At 47.0% G+C, this 17,052-nt stretch overlaps 1 protein-coding gene across 1 annotated transcript in view; it reads right to left on the bottom strand.

Annotated features, from left to right (window-relative positions):
• The window catches only part of FGFRL1 (fibroblast growth factor receptor like 1), a 115,383-nt gene that overhangs the window by 50,937 nt on the left and 47,394 nt on the right, over window positions 1-17,052 (bottom strand). The window contains exon 2 of the mRNA XM_056861891.1: window positions 11,155-11,427. Coding sequence (XP_056717869.1) covers window positions 11,155-11,427 — 273 coding nt within the window. The remainder of the gene's footprint in view (window positions 1-11,154; window positions 11,428-17,052) is intronic.

The raw sequence follows: 17,052 nt of genomic DNA, 5'->3' as shown, positions 1-17,052 counted from the left end.
CTTGCCCTGCGAAGGAGCATGGACAGGAATCCTCCTCTGATGAAGGGAAGGGACTGGGTGACCGGAACAGACGGCAGGGCCTGGCACCCCCCTGCCCCACACTCTGTGAGGAGGAGACCTCAGGAGGAGTTGCTGCTGCTGGGGAGTGGGGGAAGATCAGCTGCAAAGGAGGGACTCTTGCTTTCCTAAGACAGATGCAGCTGTTGAGAGCGACTGTGAAGAGCGGGCAATCTCCTCTTCTCCCAGAGCATGAAATGGGGCCGGAGCACGCCAGTCCCTGGAAGCTTTCCAGCCTCTGCCTCCAGTCAGGTAGGGGAGGGTTCCCACCCCTGCATTCCTTCATGGGAACATGTGAAGGACATCTCAGGCCTGACTTAATGCATTACTCGAGTGGATGAGCTGCAGTTTCCCCACAGCCAGAGCCCACAAGAGAGGGGAAGACGGAGCACCTAGGGAGGAGGGGCTCTCAGCCCTCACTGCCCCGGGAGGCAGCAATGCTGAACGTGCCGTTTTGTTGCTCAGACGTGAAGAGTCGGGTGGAATCCGGCTATGAGGAAGCGGTATTTGCACTAGTCTGGCAGCATACAAACAGCCCTTTATTCAATCTGACAAATATGCTGGGGGAATCGGTGATTTGCTGAATAAACAGGCTTGGCGTTTTACATGACAAAAAACTGAAGATACAGACGGTAAAAAGAAGATGGAGCCTGGATTGCTGCTTTTATATTTTGCTTTGATCTGACAGGACAACACTGGTGAAGTTGTAGTAGCCAGAGGAAACCCAGTGCTGAGGAAATCGACATTGATTTAATGTTTACTTAGGATCTGTTCCACCGATGAATTCCAGATGTGGGCTCTAATTGTCACATTCTGCTATGCTGGAGCAGCATGAATCTGTAAGGGTGCTTTGTAAAACAATCTGCCAGACGCACATTAAATCTTGCGCTTTGCCAGCTATTGCAAGAAAAAAGATGCTCTTAAAATACTAAGGATTCAATTCTCTCTCTCTCTCTCTCTCGTTAGAAACCTACATGTGATTTGAGCTTCCCATTCAAAACAAATCCAAAACCTGTCATGCTGTAGCTCATACTAGACATGAGTTGAGTGATACGGCACAACTCCTGACCATTCGCTGTACAGATGGGACACATGGAAAGCATAGCATGGAAAGGATCCTGACTTCCACCCCCAAATCATCTTCTTGCCAGACTATACGTTACACCCTCTAGGAAGAAAGAACAGCTTCAGGGCATGCTGAACACACGATGCAGTCTGTAGAAATCGTAGTCAAGGAGAAGGGAGAAATGCAGAAAAGAGCTGAATGAGGGATATTTAAGGGAGCTGTTTTGGGACTGAGAGCGTCTTGGAGGACTGCAGCCCTTGTGGCTTAGCGGGCGGAAAGTTGGACGGTGCTTTGGGCAGCTGGCAGTGATCAGCAGGGCAGAGGCAGGTGAAAGGAGGTAGGCAGGCAGCCGTGGAACAAAGATTCATGGGGTATTCTTGGAAACTAACCACTGGTCAGGGTACTGGCCCTCTTTTCCATCAAAATGGGTGGATGTGGCTCTTAGACATAGGTTGGGTGGCTGTAATTCCGGCAGGGAAGCCATCTTAGTCTGCTGTGTAAAAATAAACAGGCGCCTTGTGGCTCTTTCAAGTCCACCAGCATTTTCATGGAATGGAGCCCCCATTGCCAGATGGCTGGCTAGTCTGGCCCTCCCATCCATATGGATTTTATACCTCTCAGTCTTATCCATTACATGTATAGACCACTTGCACAGGCTGTTAAAAATGAAAAGAAACATCCCATTAGGGTTATGATATGAAGGCAGCCTCTGAGAGATTGTGTTGAGGGTCCATCTCCTGGAACCCTGAAGTCATACACAAACAGAGGATGAAGCCCATGATTCAGAAAATTAGTGCTACCTCTTCGGCCCAAAGTAGACATGATGGTACCAGTCTCATCTTTGTAATCATGGGACTGCCCCATCCACATACACAGCAGAAGGCCAAGAAACACACAGGTGTCAGTGCTGAAACCATCCAAATCAACCCCCCAAATCAACAGACATTATAAAATAAAAAATTGAGTTAAAATATTTACAAAGTAATAAACACAGCAAATAAAATATTGGTCAGGACGGGGGGATCACTGAGGGAAAGCCAAACAAAACAAAAAAAGTCTTCACCCGCTGGCAGAAGGAGGGGGAAAGATGAATCTCCCTGGGGACAGAATTCCACGGCTTTGGTGCCATGACCGAGAAGGCCCCTCTCCCAGGATGCTGCCCACCTAACCTCAGAAGGTAGGAGGCACCTGAAGCAGGGCCTCCAAAGATGACCGTAGCGGTTGGGCAGGTTTATAAGGGAGTAGGTAGTCCTCCAGGTATGTTGGTCCCAAAGCATGTAGGGTTTTGAAGGTCCCCATTTTGTGTACAGAAGGCCTTTGATTACAAGGTGGAAATGTACGGGTTAAAGTTTCCTTACTGGAAACTCTGATCAGACCAAAAAGGGAACTACTCCCCAATCTGGGCGAAACCCTGAAACAGAAGATCCGAAGAGTGCGAGTCTTGGCCTCACCTTTGCCACGCCCGTATGTTGTGCTGGGTGAGAGGTGTGATCCATTTCTCAAGGAGGAGAGATGCTCATTCTGATGTAGATAGATTAAGCAACCCGTGCCTCCCAGCATTCTAGGTCATTTGCCACCTATGTGCAGATTTGCCCCACATATCTGATTTTCGTGTGTTTGCTTAGTAATAAAAACTGCAAACTTCATCCCTGATCTTGCAGATAGTCTGGCAGGCCACATTCTTTATTTTCCCTCTCCCCCTCCTCCCCCAAAACAATCCATTCCCAACCCACGTTTTAAGTTTCTCAGGGCAGAAAAGAGGCTGGAGCATTTATATTCCTGTGTCCGAGACAGGCAGGACCCTCAGAATACCCCTGGTCTTGGTGGCCACTTCCTCTCTATGGCAGCCCCCACACCCCACAGCCATCGCAGAAAGGTCGGGATCCACCTTCTCCGTCCAGCGAGCTGGACCCTGGAAGTATCCCCACACGAAGTCAAGTTTTCTCCATTGACTGTTGTTTTCGGTCAAGATGCCTCCTGGCTCCCAGAAGAGGTGGAAGTGGGCCCGCAGTTGTCAGGAGAGACTGCAAACAAACGGCACAAACAGTGGCCTGTGCCGGGGATTGATGAGGCGCCGTTCTTCTTCTCGGGGAGATTCCTAGGATTTCTCTGGAGAGAGCAGCAGGCAGGTCAGGGATTTCCACACCACAGGGATTTCCACGCTGCTGCACGGCTTTGGCCCATCTCTATTACCTGCCAGTCAAGAGAAGAATGGCCTGCCTCTCTCCCTCTCTCTCTCCCCCTCTCTCTCATATTAACTTAAAGATGAGGGGATAACTCCAGATTTTCAGCAAAAAAAAAAAAAAAGAATAAAGTGATCCCTGCTGAAACCAAAGTGGTTGTCCTTTGTCCCTTGGGATGCCTGAATTAGCGTTCAAATGATCGATCACGTTGTTCTTTGTTTGCAGCCTTGCTGTCTTGCTGTGCCAAAGCATCTAGGCAAGGACTGAGATGGGAGCATTTGGGGAAGTCCTGGTCCACGTCATTCTCTAAAGGAGCGGCCAGGTAGACTGCTGCTGTTCTAGTCTTCTGACTTTGAAATGATGACTTCCAGGAATTGTACAGGATCGATGGGTTGTACCTTAGAATGTTTTATGCTATGTTTCTGCTTACGTCTCCTGCAGCCTTTAATGTCTTTTGCTTGGCCTGAGACAGAAAAGAGGAGGGTTCTGCTCTGCGTACACAAGCAAGATGAAGCTGACAGGCTACGGGGGACACACCCTGGGCTTTTGACATTTTGATGTCTCAACTGCAGCATAATACAGCTGCACTATTTTTTTTTAAAAAAAATATTTTTTATTTTTCCATACAATCATTATACATTTCATTACATATTGTAAAAAGTCTAATTCTTTGACTTCCCCTCTCCCCTCCTCTGATCCTTTAATTAACATGTTTTTTCTCTTTGTATTGTTTTTCTAATTCAATTATAACAAAACCGTCAATGCCCAATACATCCGTTCTGAATTAGATCAAAATACATTTGTTAATATCACATTTAAGTTCATCTCTACAATAATTAATCCATGCCTCCCAATCTTTTGCAAATACAGCTGCACTATTTGATGAAGAACAGCAGTGGATGCGAAGTGGGCGCTCACAACAGAAATAAAGCTACGGCTCAGCCGCAGCCAGCTTGGCAGAGGCTAAACAATACCGTACGGCCAGGGTACAGACGTCTGTCATCATGACCAGGTTAAAAAGGTTGTCAGCGCTTACAGAATACCACTGTGTATAATTGGTAGCGCAAGTCGCCTTTGCTCTTCTGGCTCTATTGACACATTAGCTCATGCCCTTTTGGAATGCCGCTTTTACGAGGAATTTCGATCGCACTATATTTCCCCCCTTTTAATATACAAATCCAATGCCTCTGTGACTGACATAATGCCTTTTTTACTAAGCGACAGGGACCCCAAGGCTACATTGTCAGTGGCAAGATTTGTTTCAGTCCTTATATCCCTCCAACACTAGATATATGCTGCTCAAGATCAATTGATCAAGGAGCTTCTAAGGGATAAAAGGAAGGTAAAAGGAAAGGATACATTTTCAGCAGCTGATAAAGGCTTGTGAAGAACTTAAGATATTTAGTATTGAGTTTTTAAAAAGTTTTTTATATGCCGACTTTCTCTACCACTTAAGGAAGAATCAAACCAGCTTACAATCCCCTTCCCCTCCCCACAACAGACACCCTGTGAGGTAGGTGGGGCTGAGAGAATTCGGAGAGAACTGTGACTAGCCCAAGGTCACCCAGCTGGCTTTGTGTGTAGTTGATCTTGTGTATTTCCTTCCATCACAACAACAACAACACCTCCTCCAACAGATCCTGCCAGTCTGAAACTTGCATGGGTGTAGGAAGTAGCCATATACACAAAAGCATCCACAAATGATTGTGGGCTAAAGATCTCCAGATGCCTCAAAGGCTTTACATTTATACTGGCAACGAGCCTGGACTGGCTTGTATTTGTCCACCACAAATGTTGGGGAAACTGAATATACATACATATGAATTTCATGCTTAGAGCCATGGGGCGGGGGGGAATTCCCCATTTCTTCTAAATTATGAACAGGCAGTGTTACGTCTTCAAAGTAGTTCCTACATCACAACTTCATGGAATAAGGAGGGGGAAGTCCACTTGAAACTAAGCTGGATCGCATAGGATGTGCCAACAAACCACAGTTAAACATGTTAAGAAAATCAAATGGAATTAATAAAACAAAAAAGGGGGGAAGTGTTTTAAAGAAATGGACCATGAGTCAATACAAGGGGGAGAACTACCCGCTGGGGACAGGGGATGAATGCCGAGGGTGGCTTTTGACAATGCCCAAGTGGGTGATTCTGTTTCCCCCGCTTAACCACATTCAGTCAGCTGGGCTTGGTGAAGGAGCAGGAAAGAGAGCTGCAGGAGTGTTGAGTGTAGCTGATTGCGGAAGCTCATTGCTTCTGCAAGCAGGGAGTCTTGTGAGGCAGTTTGGCAGGGGAGCTGTCAGGGAAGTGCAGGGAAAAACCGAACCCCTTCTGCAATGGATTGAAGCCGCATGGCTGGTGAGGGAGCAGAGGCAGTGGCATGCTAAGTCTGTGGCATGCTCGTATTCTTACCTGAGGGTAACGGCAGTTACATTTGCAGCAAGTGTAAGTTAGCAGCCCTACTGCAGGAGAAGATACAGGGACTTGAGGCACTCTTGTTTGTGTGTGTGCGTTAAGTGCCGTCAAGTCGCTTCTGACTCATGGCGACCCTATGAATCAATGCCCTCCAAAATGTCCTATCTTTAACAGCCTTGCTCAGATCTTGCAAATTGAGGGCTGTGGCTTCCTTTATTGAGTCAATCCATCTCTTGTCTACCCTCCATTTAATAAGGGAAGGGGAAGAGTTCTTGGACAGAACACATGAAGCACTCTTGAGTGGGCAACAGCAACGGAAGGGAAAGTTATCTCAGGAAGTGGAGGAGCCCCCAACACAGGAGGGTGCATGGAAGAATGTGACCGACAGGAGCAGGAAAATCAGGAGGCATTCTGAATCTCTAGTGATAAACGATTGGGAGGGCATCTTGGCCATCTTCTGGGCACTGGGTGTGGTGTGTGTGAGGGGGAGGTAGTTGTGATTTCCTGCACTGTGCAGGGGTTGGACTCGATGACCCTGGTGGTCCCTTCCAACTCTATGATTCTATGGTTCCAGGAGCTCCCCACAGATATTGATTCTGGACCACTGGAAAAAGGACCCCCAGCTTCCCTGAAGCTTGAAGGAAATTTCTCAGGCCACTGTGGATGAGAAGGCTTGAGCTTTCACTCCTCAGTATAGGAGGAGTGTGCTGGTAATTGGGGATTCCCTAAAGCAGGGGTGGGTAACGTCAGGCCAGGGGGCCATTTAAGGCCCGCAAAATAATTTGTTCTGGCCCTTTGTGGGTCCTGGCAGATCTCTAGCTCAGAAGGATCTAAGACTGGTGATCTGCCCCCTCCCGCGGACAAGAATAGCCTCTATTCAAGGCAGATGTGAATTTGTTTTGCTGAGAAAAGGAACCTTTCCCCCCCCTTGCAGAAGAGTCGTTAGCTATGGAGCTGTTAGAACCGCCCAATAAACTGTGTTAACCCTTTCCCACCCGGGCCATGGAGAAACGTATTCCCTCTGTACTACAAGAGGGCTGGGGGAGGAAGTGGCGACAATGGAGGGGCTAAAGGGGGGGCAAGTTCTTAGCCAGTGTGTCCCCATTTCACCCCTGCAGGCGGAGGTAGAAGGGCTGGCTGTAGAATCCGGCCCCGACCATGCGGAGCAGGAGAAACTCCGGCGTGCAGCTGGAAGGCTACACCCGGCTGGTGCAAAAGACCACCCTGTGCCACCGATTGGATTCCTGCCTGCTTGCCCGGGCGGGTGGGGGGTCATCTGGGGCAGCTACCTGCTTGGGGCTTGGTCGGCTAATTTTTAAGTTGATGATTTTGTATGGCCCACGAATGATGTTATAAATATCCAAATGGCCCTTGGCGGAACAAAGGTTCCCCACCCCTGCCCTAAAGTGTGCCGACAGGACTTGTCATCTTGAGAGGTGTGCTGTCTCCCAGGTGTACGATGGCTTACAATACATTCAATATGGCAACATAGAACTGTTAGAATTTTGGTTGCCATGCTTGGGTATGCTAGAAGATATGGCCTGGCAAGATATGGGTATGTGGCCTGGCAAGCACTGGAAATGGCACCTCCCTGCCTTTTGTGCCCATGACGCCCTGATGCTTTGGCTACAGCAAACCAAATGGAATGCCAACCACCCACCAGCCTACCATGCACATAATTAACTTGCCGAGGGACATCCAAATGTGTACCAACTAGCCTTCAAATGTGGCAGCTTCTCTGTCTAGATATCTGGCATCAGTCTCTTTTGGTGCTTCACTGGTGATCAAGTCAATGAAGGGAACAGCGACACCCAGGGGGGCAGACAAGTTTTGGCCCCTAGTATGGTGGTGCTCTGTATGACTAGGCACTGCATTACAGATGGGCATCAGAGTATAGTCCAAGTTTAACTGAGACACACAGAGAAAGGCAACAAAACATGTTCACCACACTGATCTTCCAAGGGCAACGGCCACAAGGGCTTCCTCGGGAGGTGGTGGGCTCTCCTTCCCTGGAGGTTTTTAAGAAGAGGTTAGATGGCCACCTGTCAGCAATGCTGATTCTATGACCTCAGGAAGATGATGAGAGGGAGGGCACCTTGGCCATCTTCTGGGCATGGAGTAGGGGGGTCACTGGTGTGTGTGTGGGGGAGGTAGTTGTGAATTTCCCGCATTGTGCAGGGTTGGACTAGATGACCCTGGTGGTCCCTTCCAACTCTATGATTCTATTCTATGATTCTAAAACTGCTACACCAATAATTGTGAGTGCCCCCCAAACACACACACAATGCTGGGGAGACCCATTTGATGAAAGCCAGGACTCCTTTAGTAGTGGCAGCTCCATGAGTCTCTTCTCACCAATGTAAAATCCCTTCATCAAGACCAGATTACTTCACCTACAAAGGTGAGAAATCAGAGACAAGCCCTCCCACAAGGAAATTGCCAGTGCAATCCTAAACAACCCCAGAGGAGCCACAGAAAACACTGCAAATTAGGAAGTGGGCTGTGTTCAGGCAGTATGGTTGTGTGATGACTTTCACGGAGGTGGCCAAATCAAACGGAAGCCAGAAGAGAGTGAGGCATGACTTTTATCCAGAAGAGTAAAAAAAGAGTCTGGCCACGTGCTGCAGGCTGGTATCCCTGGAGGACATTTCTGAGTCAGGTCAGCCAAAAATCAAAAACCAGTTTTCTCACATCTTCAGTCGGTCAGTGGAAGACAGTGGAGAACACAGGCACAACCTGCAGAGGGGTGTGGGGGTACTGAGGGCAGATGTTACAGAATCACAGAGGGCAGTGAGGCAGCATCTGATTCAAGAGGGATGGCTGCTGGGAAGGACTATGAAGGGATTGTGGGGAGGCCTGAAGCTGTGAGCTGTGGCTCAGTGGTAGAGCATCTGCTTGGCACGCAGAAGGTTCAATCCCTGGCATCTCCAGTTAAGGGATTAGGCAAGTAGGTGATGTGAAAGACCCCTGCTGGAGAGCCGCTGCTGGTCTGAGCAGACAATACTGACTTTGATGAACCGAGGGTCTGATTCAGTATAAGGCAGCTTTGTGTATGTTCACCCATGTCTCTATCACGGGCTTGGCAGCACCAGACCTCCCTGGTCCCAGAAATGTAGCATTCGAACCCCCACACAGAGGTCTCTTAACGCTGGTCAAGCACGAACCAGCGTCCGGAGAGATGTGATACCGTTAGTGCACTTGGAGGCAAAGGGAACAGCAATAAAGCAGCGCAGAACACACCTATGAACTTAAGCAATGAATGGGACCTTTCTCCAAAGCTCAAGGGGGAACAGAGGGCTTCTTTATGCTCCACTGCCTTCAGCTGGAAAAGTCAATGATCTGAGATACTGTCTGCTCTGTGCAAAGAAGGGAGAGGTGGAGTTACCAACTGCTACTATTTTTTGGTTTTGGTTTTGAAAAAACACCCACCCACCCCATTTAATGCTGCTGAACCATTGCCAGCCCTGGAGAGTCCAGCTGGGTGGAGGAAAAATTAATATGAAAACAGAATTCAACAGTGCCAAAGAAAAGGACTTTGTGGTATCATTCTGACAAAAAAGCTGAAGAAAACACAAAGCCCAGTTATTTTCCTGAACTCACTGATGAAGCTAATTCTGATTAAAGTGGAGTGCCGCTTCTCCATTTCAGTTCATATCACAAATTTAGTGGTCAGCCACAAAAGCCAATCAAGCTCAGGTGCGAAAGGAAATTGTTTGTTCTGTTTAGACTGGTTATGCTTGTGAGGGGAGTTTTTGCACCGGCCTTGGATTTGCGGGATACAAAAGGCCCCCGGACCAGAAGAAGGAGAGTGAAAAAGTTGGCTTTGTTAACCTTCATGAGAGAGGCCAACTTGAGAGGAGGACATGAGTAGCATAAGAGAGGAGAGACAGCTTTGAGGAACAGGGATGAGCCAGGGGATGTTTTGCAGTGGAGAATAAAGAAGACAGCAAGAAGAAGGTATCCTGGAGACAAATATGAATTGTATTCATTTCTCTCCTATTCCACAGAATTTGGTTTTCTGAAACCAGAGACTGGAGAAAAGATTTGCGCCACACCCACCACCTGTCTCTACCCCAGAGCAGGCCTCCCCATTCCTGAAAGGCACCGGTGCCATTTACAGAAGGAAAAGCTTTTGGCTTTCAAAAAGGGCCATTTTCAAAAGAGCCTGGTGCTAGCCCGGGGGTGGGCAACCCCCAACATGCATGCTAAACAGCTGCACCCAAAACTATTTTCCTCGGCACACAGGGCCAGTCCTCCGCCCAAACACTCAAGGTGACGGCCAGAGGCCCTGGCAAGAGCCGCTGGGGTTTGGCCTCCTTCCATGTGCCCTGTGCCAAGTACATCCCGCCCCCTCACTTATTTGAGGGCACGTCAACATTTTCACAGGTAAACATGGCTTTTCTCAACATTCAGGCCAAAAAGGTTGTCTGCTCATGTCCTAGCTTCTGCTACATGTATCTAAAATCTGGAGCCAAAATAAAACTTTTCACTCTCTGAAAGAACCAGACAGACATTCCTTATATTCACTTAGAGGAAATAAAAATGAAGTTTAAAGAAAAGTGCCATTATTAAGAAATAAGCATGAAGTCTCCGGCTGAAGCAATGTCAGGAACCGTATAAGCGAACAGCTGCTACTTGAACAAACAGTAACTGCTCGGACCCTACCACTTCCTTCTGCTAAAGAGAGGTCCCACCAGAGCATATTGAAGAAAGAAGACACAGCATCCAACTGACAGAGCTTTTCCTCCTCAATGTTCCACATTTTACGCACTCAGTTTCCACCCAAGCAGTGGATGGAATATAAGGAAAAACAATCCCATTCTTATCAAGTCCCTGAAAGTTTCAATCTCAACACAATTCAAAAGGTTGTGTACTCTTTTCTAGTAAAAAAACGAGAGAAAGATGCAACTTTTGAATTCTAGATCTTATGTGACCAAGCAAAGATAGAATAGTTTCTTTCTACAGCCTCCATGAGAGCAGGAAAGCTCTTGGATCTCATGATACTTTGGTGAAAAATTTAACCACTGCCACTGCTTTGATTCCTCATGACAACAGCATTCCTGAGCCCTTGTCACGCGAGCAGAAATGCAGGTTTAGAGAACAGGGTTGTTGTAACAACCGCCTCATTCCAACAGAGCGCACAAAGATCAGTGTGACGGGGTCCTTATCACCCAACCTTTCCTGTGAGGAACTCCTTGTGATCTGGGCCTCTGCGATTCTTGCATCATTCCTGTTTACTTGTAACCTTTGGCTAATCTTATCTCAGAGCTGCTGGATGTTCAGCCATGGAAACTGGCCCGGGCCATCCTCAAATGTTGGGACAGACTCGTTTTGCTAGAGGCTGGTAGATTATTTACAGAGTGGATTTGCAACCATTGTCAGAGGCAAAGTAAACCTCTAAAAGAACAGGGTGAACTCCTCCTGTACTCACCAATTACAATGAGAGTGTAGTTTACGCTCATGCTGCCAAATCCATTGGTGGCCCTGCAGATATACGTCCCCGCATCTTCACTTTCCACTTCCTTGATTTTCAGCCCTTGCTGGAGCACCCGGAACCGTGTCCACCCACTGTGGATCGTTCGTCCATCTTTCATCCACATAGTAAGAGGTGGAGGATCCCCCTCCACTGGACAAAGGAGCTTGATCGTTCTTCCCAATCTCACAGATTGCCGGTGAATCACTTTATCAGCAATTCTGGGTGGGCCTAGAAAAGAGAAGAAACACAGAAGTTGGCATCTTTAGTTCCACTGCTAGAAGTTAAGGATACTACCAGTTAGTGAACGCACCATTTTATTATAGATTTTGTAAACATAAATCCAACAACTCACTATCAGAGACTCTAGGGCTTCAAGCGGGAACAGCATTTGGGTGGCACTGGTTGCCTCAAGGGAGACCTCAGAACGTGTGCACTGTGGCCTTAAGAGTTCCCATCAAAAACAGAAGAGGCCGGGGGTGTACAAGACAGCCCCCATACTGGCAGATAGTATCAAGCCTCCAGTTTGGCCAGGCCTGCCGGGAGTGACACCATACATTTGTCTTCTCAATGCAGTAAAGCTCATGCCATGCGCCTCAGACAGAAAGTCCCAGTTTTGTTAAGGCCGACCACACAGCCCCTGGCTGCCCTTGACATTCTCAACATTTCTAGCTTTTTCAAACCATAGTTGCTGCAACATGCACCAGTGGAACATAGTCACCACTGGAAGGTAAATGGATTTCTCCTTACTCAAATGGGAGGGAAGGTGGCATGGTATAGCCAGATCTCGACAGATCTTGGAAACTAAGTCGGGTCGGTACTTGGAAGAAAGGAAGTTTGCAGAGGAAGGCAATAGCAAAGCACCTCTTCTTAATCACTTGTCTTGAAAGCCCTGTGCCGGGGTTGCCATCAGTCGTCTGCAGCTTCATGGCACTTTACATACACAACCTTACTCAAAACACACAGGCCATTTATGCAGGGTCAATTTTGAAGCTCGCTCAAAGCTTTTTTAAAATGCACCCTTTAAAATGACTATTCACAGTCCAGATGCAAAAGGAGAAATTCCACCACCACCTCACTCCCCTGCACCTTTTTGCATAGCCATTAGCTATGCATACCAATCACCAGATGCATAGCTAATGCGCAGCTGTGATTTTGCATGTTCCCTTGAGGGGATTCTTCAAGGTGGCAGTGGAGCAAACACAAAAGGTAGCGTTAAAGGGGCTCTTAAGTAATGCAAAGTAGGTCTGCGCCTACTTCGCAGTCACTTCCTGAACGAGGGTTCACCTTGAAAAACTCAAAAAAATATGCGGGCCAATTCAGCCTGGAAGGCATTGCTAATTACCAAGCAGAAATGGCCACAGGGAACCAATTCCTTCCTTCATTTATTTACTATTTCCCATAGTGCTTGAAGTGGTTTACAACAGGTTAATTATACACGTCTATTCTGTCTCCCCACCCCTTCCAATATTAGTCTTGACTGCTTTGTGCCAGTGGTTGTTCTTCTTATGCCTCCAGCAGGATGGCAAAGGGCTCTTTGGCACAAAATTACCAGTTGTTTGAAATATATATATATAAAAAATCTTGAAACCAAAATTAGTAGCAGCACTGGCAGCTAAAACTGTGTGGAAATGCTCTAATGTTTATATGTATAACAATTCCATTTAATAGTTACCAGATGGGCTTGTTCATCCAATGAAAGGAATAACATAAAACTAGTAGAATAGCTTTAGGTCACAAACCGCGCAGCCCTGAGCAGGGGGAGACCTCTGCTCAGGACTGCGTTAGAGAGAAAATTCCTTTGTCTAAAAAGGGTACAGGACAGCCTAATCAAATTTACATCTTCCATTCTCACAAATGGGTTTAAATTACGGGCGGAAAGGTACTGGCTGGATATTAGGGGATTTTCTTTTACAGTAAGAGTAGTTCAGCAGCGGAATCAGCTTCCTAGGGAGGCGGCGAGCACCTCTCCCTCTCTGGCAGTCTTCAAGCAGGGGCTGGACAAACATGATTCAGGGAAGCTCTAGGCCAGAGGTTCCCAAACTGTGCTCCATGGAGCACTTGGTGCTCCGCGAAACATCTACTAGTGAAGAAGAAGAGTTGGTTTTTTATATGCCCACTTTCTCTGCCACTTAAGGGAGAGTCAAACCAGCTGACAATCTCCTTCTCTTCCCCTCCTCTCAACAGACTCCCTGTGAGGTAGGTGGGGCTGAGAGAGTGTGACTAGCCCAAGGTCACCCAGCTGGCTTCATGTGTAGGAGCGGGGAAACCAAGCTGGTTCACCAGATTAGCCTCCACCACTCCAAACCACTGCTCTTATCCATTACACCATGCTGGCTCTCCATGAAGAGATTGGAAAGAAAAATACTACCGTTGTTCGGTTTAGTAAATAGGTGCAGGGTGAAAATTAGTGCTCTGTGACCAATTTCTCTCCTGAAAAGCGCTCCGTCCATCAAAAAGTTTGGGGACCTCTGCTCTAGGCTGATCCTGCATTGAGTGGGGGGTGGGGGGTGGGTGTTGGACTGGATGGCCTGCGTGAGGGGTCCTGCTTCCCTTTTTGAGCCCTCACAAATTTTTCTGCTGCTACCAATAACTGCGAGGGTTTTTTGTATTGTCACCTTTCTTTGTGTGAGGAGAAAGCGTCCCTTTCCTCCCCTCCCCCCCCAGGTGAAACGGAGAGGTTTAGAGGCTGTAACTGATTTTATAATAATTAAAATAAATGGAAGCTTATTATTGACAGAGAGGTAGTTCGATTGTTTTTCTTCAAGAGAGGCACAAAGCTTAGCTGGTTACGAGCAGTTAAAATCTTAAACGGTTTCAGGCACAGTACTTTGTTCTCAGTACAGTTTCGTCAGGTTATTCAGTTAAATACTCAGACTTTGTTCAATATATTCCTTACACTCAATATACTCAGTGTGGACTCAGGTCTACCCTAGCACTCAGAATACTAGAGAGTGGAGGTTCATCCACAACCTTTCCCACTCCTCAGACGTGCCAACCTCCTGTGGAAAACCAATCTTTCTCACACACACCCCAAAAAAAACCCCTGAGTGGGGAGTCTCCCTATTTCAGGAGCCCCCTCCCACTGAGGGACTGCAGAAAGGGTTTTCTCTCTCTACCCCAATCTTCCCCTGGTCGCCACTCAGGTTTGGTTTATACAAGCTAGGTAACGTATGAACACGCAGGTTCTCAGAGTCTCTCCACACAACCGCCCACTTCGGGAGCTCAGAGCGAAAGGATCAAGAACGTCTCCCTCCCTCCCTCCCTCCCTCCCAGAAGGCTCCTGCCAGCTCCCCAGACTCTGCCCACAGCCTGCTGGCATCGGCTGGCAGGACTCCTTCGTCTCAGGGCTGACATTTAACCCTGTATCCGTCACAGCCTGTCTGGCCTTGATTCCAAAAAGGGACCCTATGATGTATTTCTTGCTTTTATTTGCGCCTAAGAGCTGCCTCATATTTTCAATACAGACACATGGCAAAGGTCTGCCTGGCATGGCTGTAGGGCAAAAACTAATTGCATCCTCTTAATAACTTATGTGAACAAGCTAACACCAAGCTGCAAGTTGGTAAATAACCAAAGATATCACTGGTCTCACGGAAGTCAAAAGTCCTTCTCCGTTCTGTAATCCTTCTTTGAGATGAACATCCCTTTCGCAGATAAAATCTTGGCAAGAAGTCAAAAGTCCTTCTGTAATCTTTCTCATAGTGAAATTCTTGGCAATGACCCATTGAATCTGTAACCTTTCTTCAGGGTAAACGGATAAAAGATGGGCTGCCGGCTCTCTCCCCATTTTGGTGTTTTTGACACGGTTATTGGGCATCGTCCTGGAGAAAAATTATTTCCATGTACAACATCAGTTTTATATCCAGATACAAGGTGTGGCGATGGACAGTCCGCTATACAGTAGCTAATTCGTTTATGGCGCATCTCGAGCACACCTATATTTTTCATACTTTTAATCCGTATTTGGATAGGATTCCAGTATATTACAGATATACTGATGACTTTTAGATTTTTAAGGAGCTGGAAGATTCTTCACAATTTCTGGAATGATTAAATGATTTACAGAAATATTTATGCAGAACAGGAGATTAGCACTTGAATTTTTTCTAAACCTACAGCTAGGAATTCATTATTACATTATAACATTTACCATCCTAGACATTTGAGACAAAATGTACCACACGGTAAATTTGTATTAAACTTAATTCAACCAAGTTCAATGTTTATATAGCTGATGGGGATAAATTGTGTTCTAAATTGCTAGCTAGGAACTATCCACAGAGCATCATTAAGGATGTATGAACACATGAAGCTGCCTTATACTGAATCAGACCCTGGGTTCATCACAGTCAGTATTGTCTAATTCACAGTGGGTAGCCGTGTTAGTCTGTTTGTAGTAGTCAAAAAGGGCAAGAGTCCAGTAGCACCTTAAAGACTAACACAAATATTTTCTGGTAGGGTATGAGCTTTCGTGAGCCACAGCTCACTTCTTCTATCTGAAGAAGTGAGCTGTGGCTCACGAAAGCTCATACCCTACCAGAAAATATTTTTGTTAGTCTTTAAGGTGCTACTGGACTCTTGTCCTTTTTGACTAGTATTGTCTAAGACCGGCAGCGGCTCTCCAGGGTCTCAGGCAAGGGTCTTTCACATTGCCTACCTGCCTGGTCCCTTTAACTGGAGATGCCGGGGATTGAACCTGGGACATTCTGCATGCCAAGCAGAGGCTCTACCACTGAGCCACGGCCCCTTTTTGTATGAAAGAGATGCAGATTCTAAAAAATGACAGGACTTACTGGCCACACATACAAAATCTGTAAATTATAATTCATTATATTTTCTATGGAATTCTCATCTTTGTCAGAAAAAAAATTAGGATTATACATCATACTGGCATATTGTACAACAGATTCCTGGATGTAAGGTATTTTTCCAAAATAGGCTATAGGAGATCTAGATCCATTAATGATGGTCTGATTCATACTGACTCACGAGTAGTTAGAACCCTGCCGAGGAGAACAGATCATTCTAAGGGTAGAGGATGCACTAGTTGTAACCAAGCATTGGTGGTGCAAGAATTTATATATCCAAATGATGGACGCAGATTTCAGCTAACACATTTTTCAGACTGTGGATCAACTGGTATAGTTTATATTTTGATTTGTCCATCCATCAAGCCTCCAGTTTGGCCAGGCCTGCCGGGAGGGACACCAAGCATTTTTCTTCTCACTGCAGTAAAGCTCACGCCAAGCGCCTCAGACAGAAAGTGCAGATTTTGTTATGGCTGACCCCAATGCGGACTGTCCTGGTTGGTGTTCTGACGCCGTGTCTCATGTTGGGCCAGCAGGGGCACAGAGGGGCTTCGCGCTGATGGGTGGGCATGGGGGGGAGCTGCCTCCACTAACCCTGCTGGCCAGGCTAGTTTCGAGAAAGGAGGTTGCAGCCAGCCCAGCAAGGTCCTTTTAGGGAGGACGGGAGCAGAAGAGACTCTGTGTCCATGTGTTGGTGTGCATGTGTGCGTGTGTGCGTGCGTATGCATGTTCTTCTACCACCAGAGGGCATCACACATTATTAAAATTATCAATTATAAACAAACCAGGCCATAAAGCAGCATTAAAAGTGCCTAAAAAATGGATACCGATAAAACAGTCCACAGGCTAGAAGCACACCATTAAAACAGCTACAACGGAAGGCGCATGCTGACGTATCAGCCAAAGGTTATCAACTTGTGCCTCCAACTGTAGGCCAGGGAGGACCCAGCAGCACCCCACAAGCTGCCGGCCTTCTCTTTCAAGCCCCAAAGGACAGATGGACTTCTCAGCCCTCCAGTGGCTTTGTCATTGACCGACTGCACCA

The sequence above is a fragment of the Euleptes europaea genome, chromosome 16 (assembly GCF_029931775.1).
Source record: "Euleptes europaea isolate rEulEur1 chromosome 16, rEulEur1.hap1, whole genome shotgun sequence".
Lineage (NCBI taxonomy): Eukaryota > Metazoa > Chordata > Lepidosauria > Squamata > Sphaerodactylidae > Euleptes > Euleptes europaea.
This window is presented reverse-complemented; position numbering and strand designations above follow the sequence as displayed.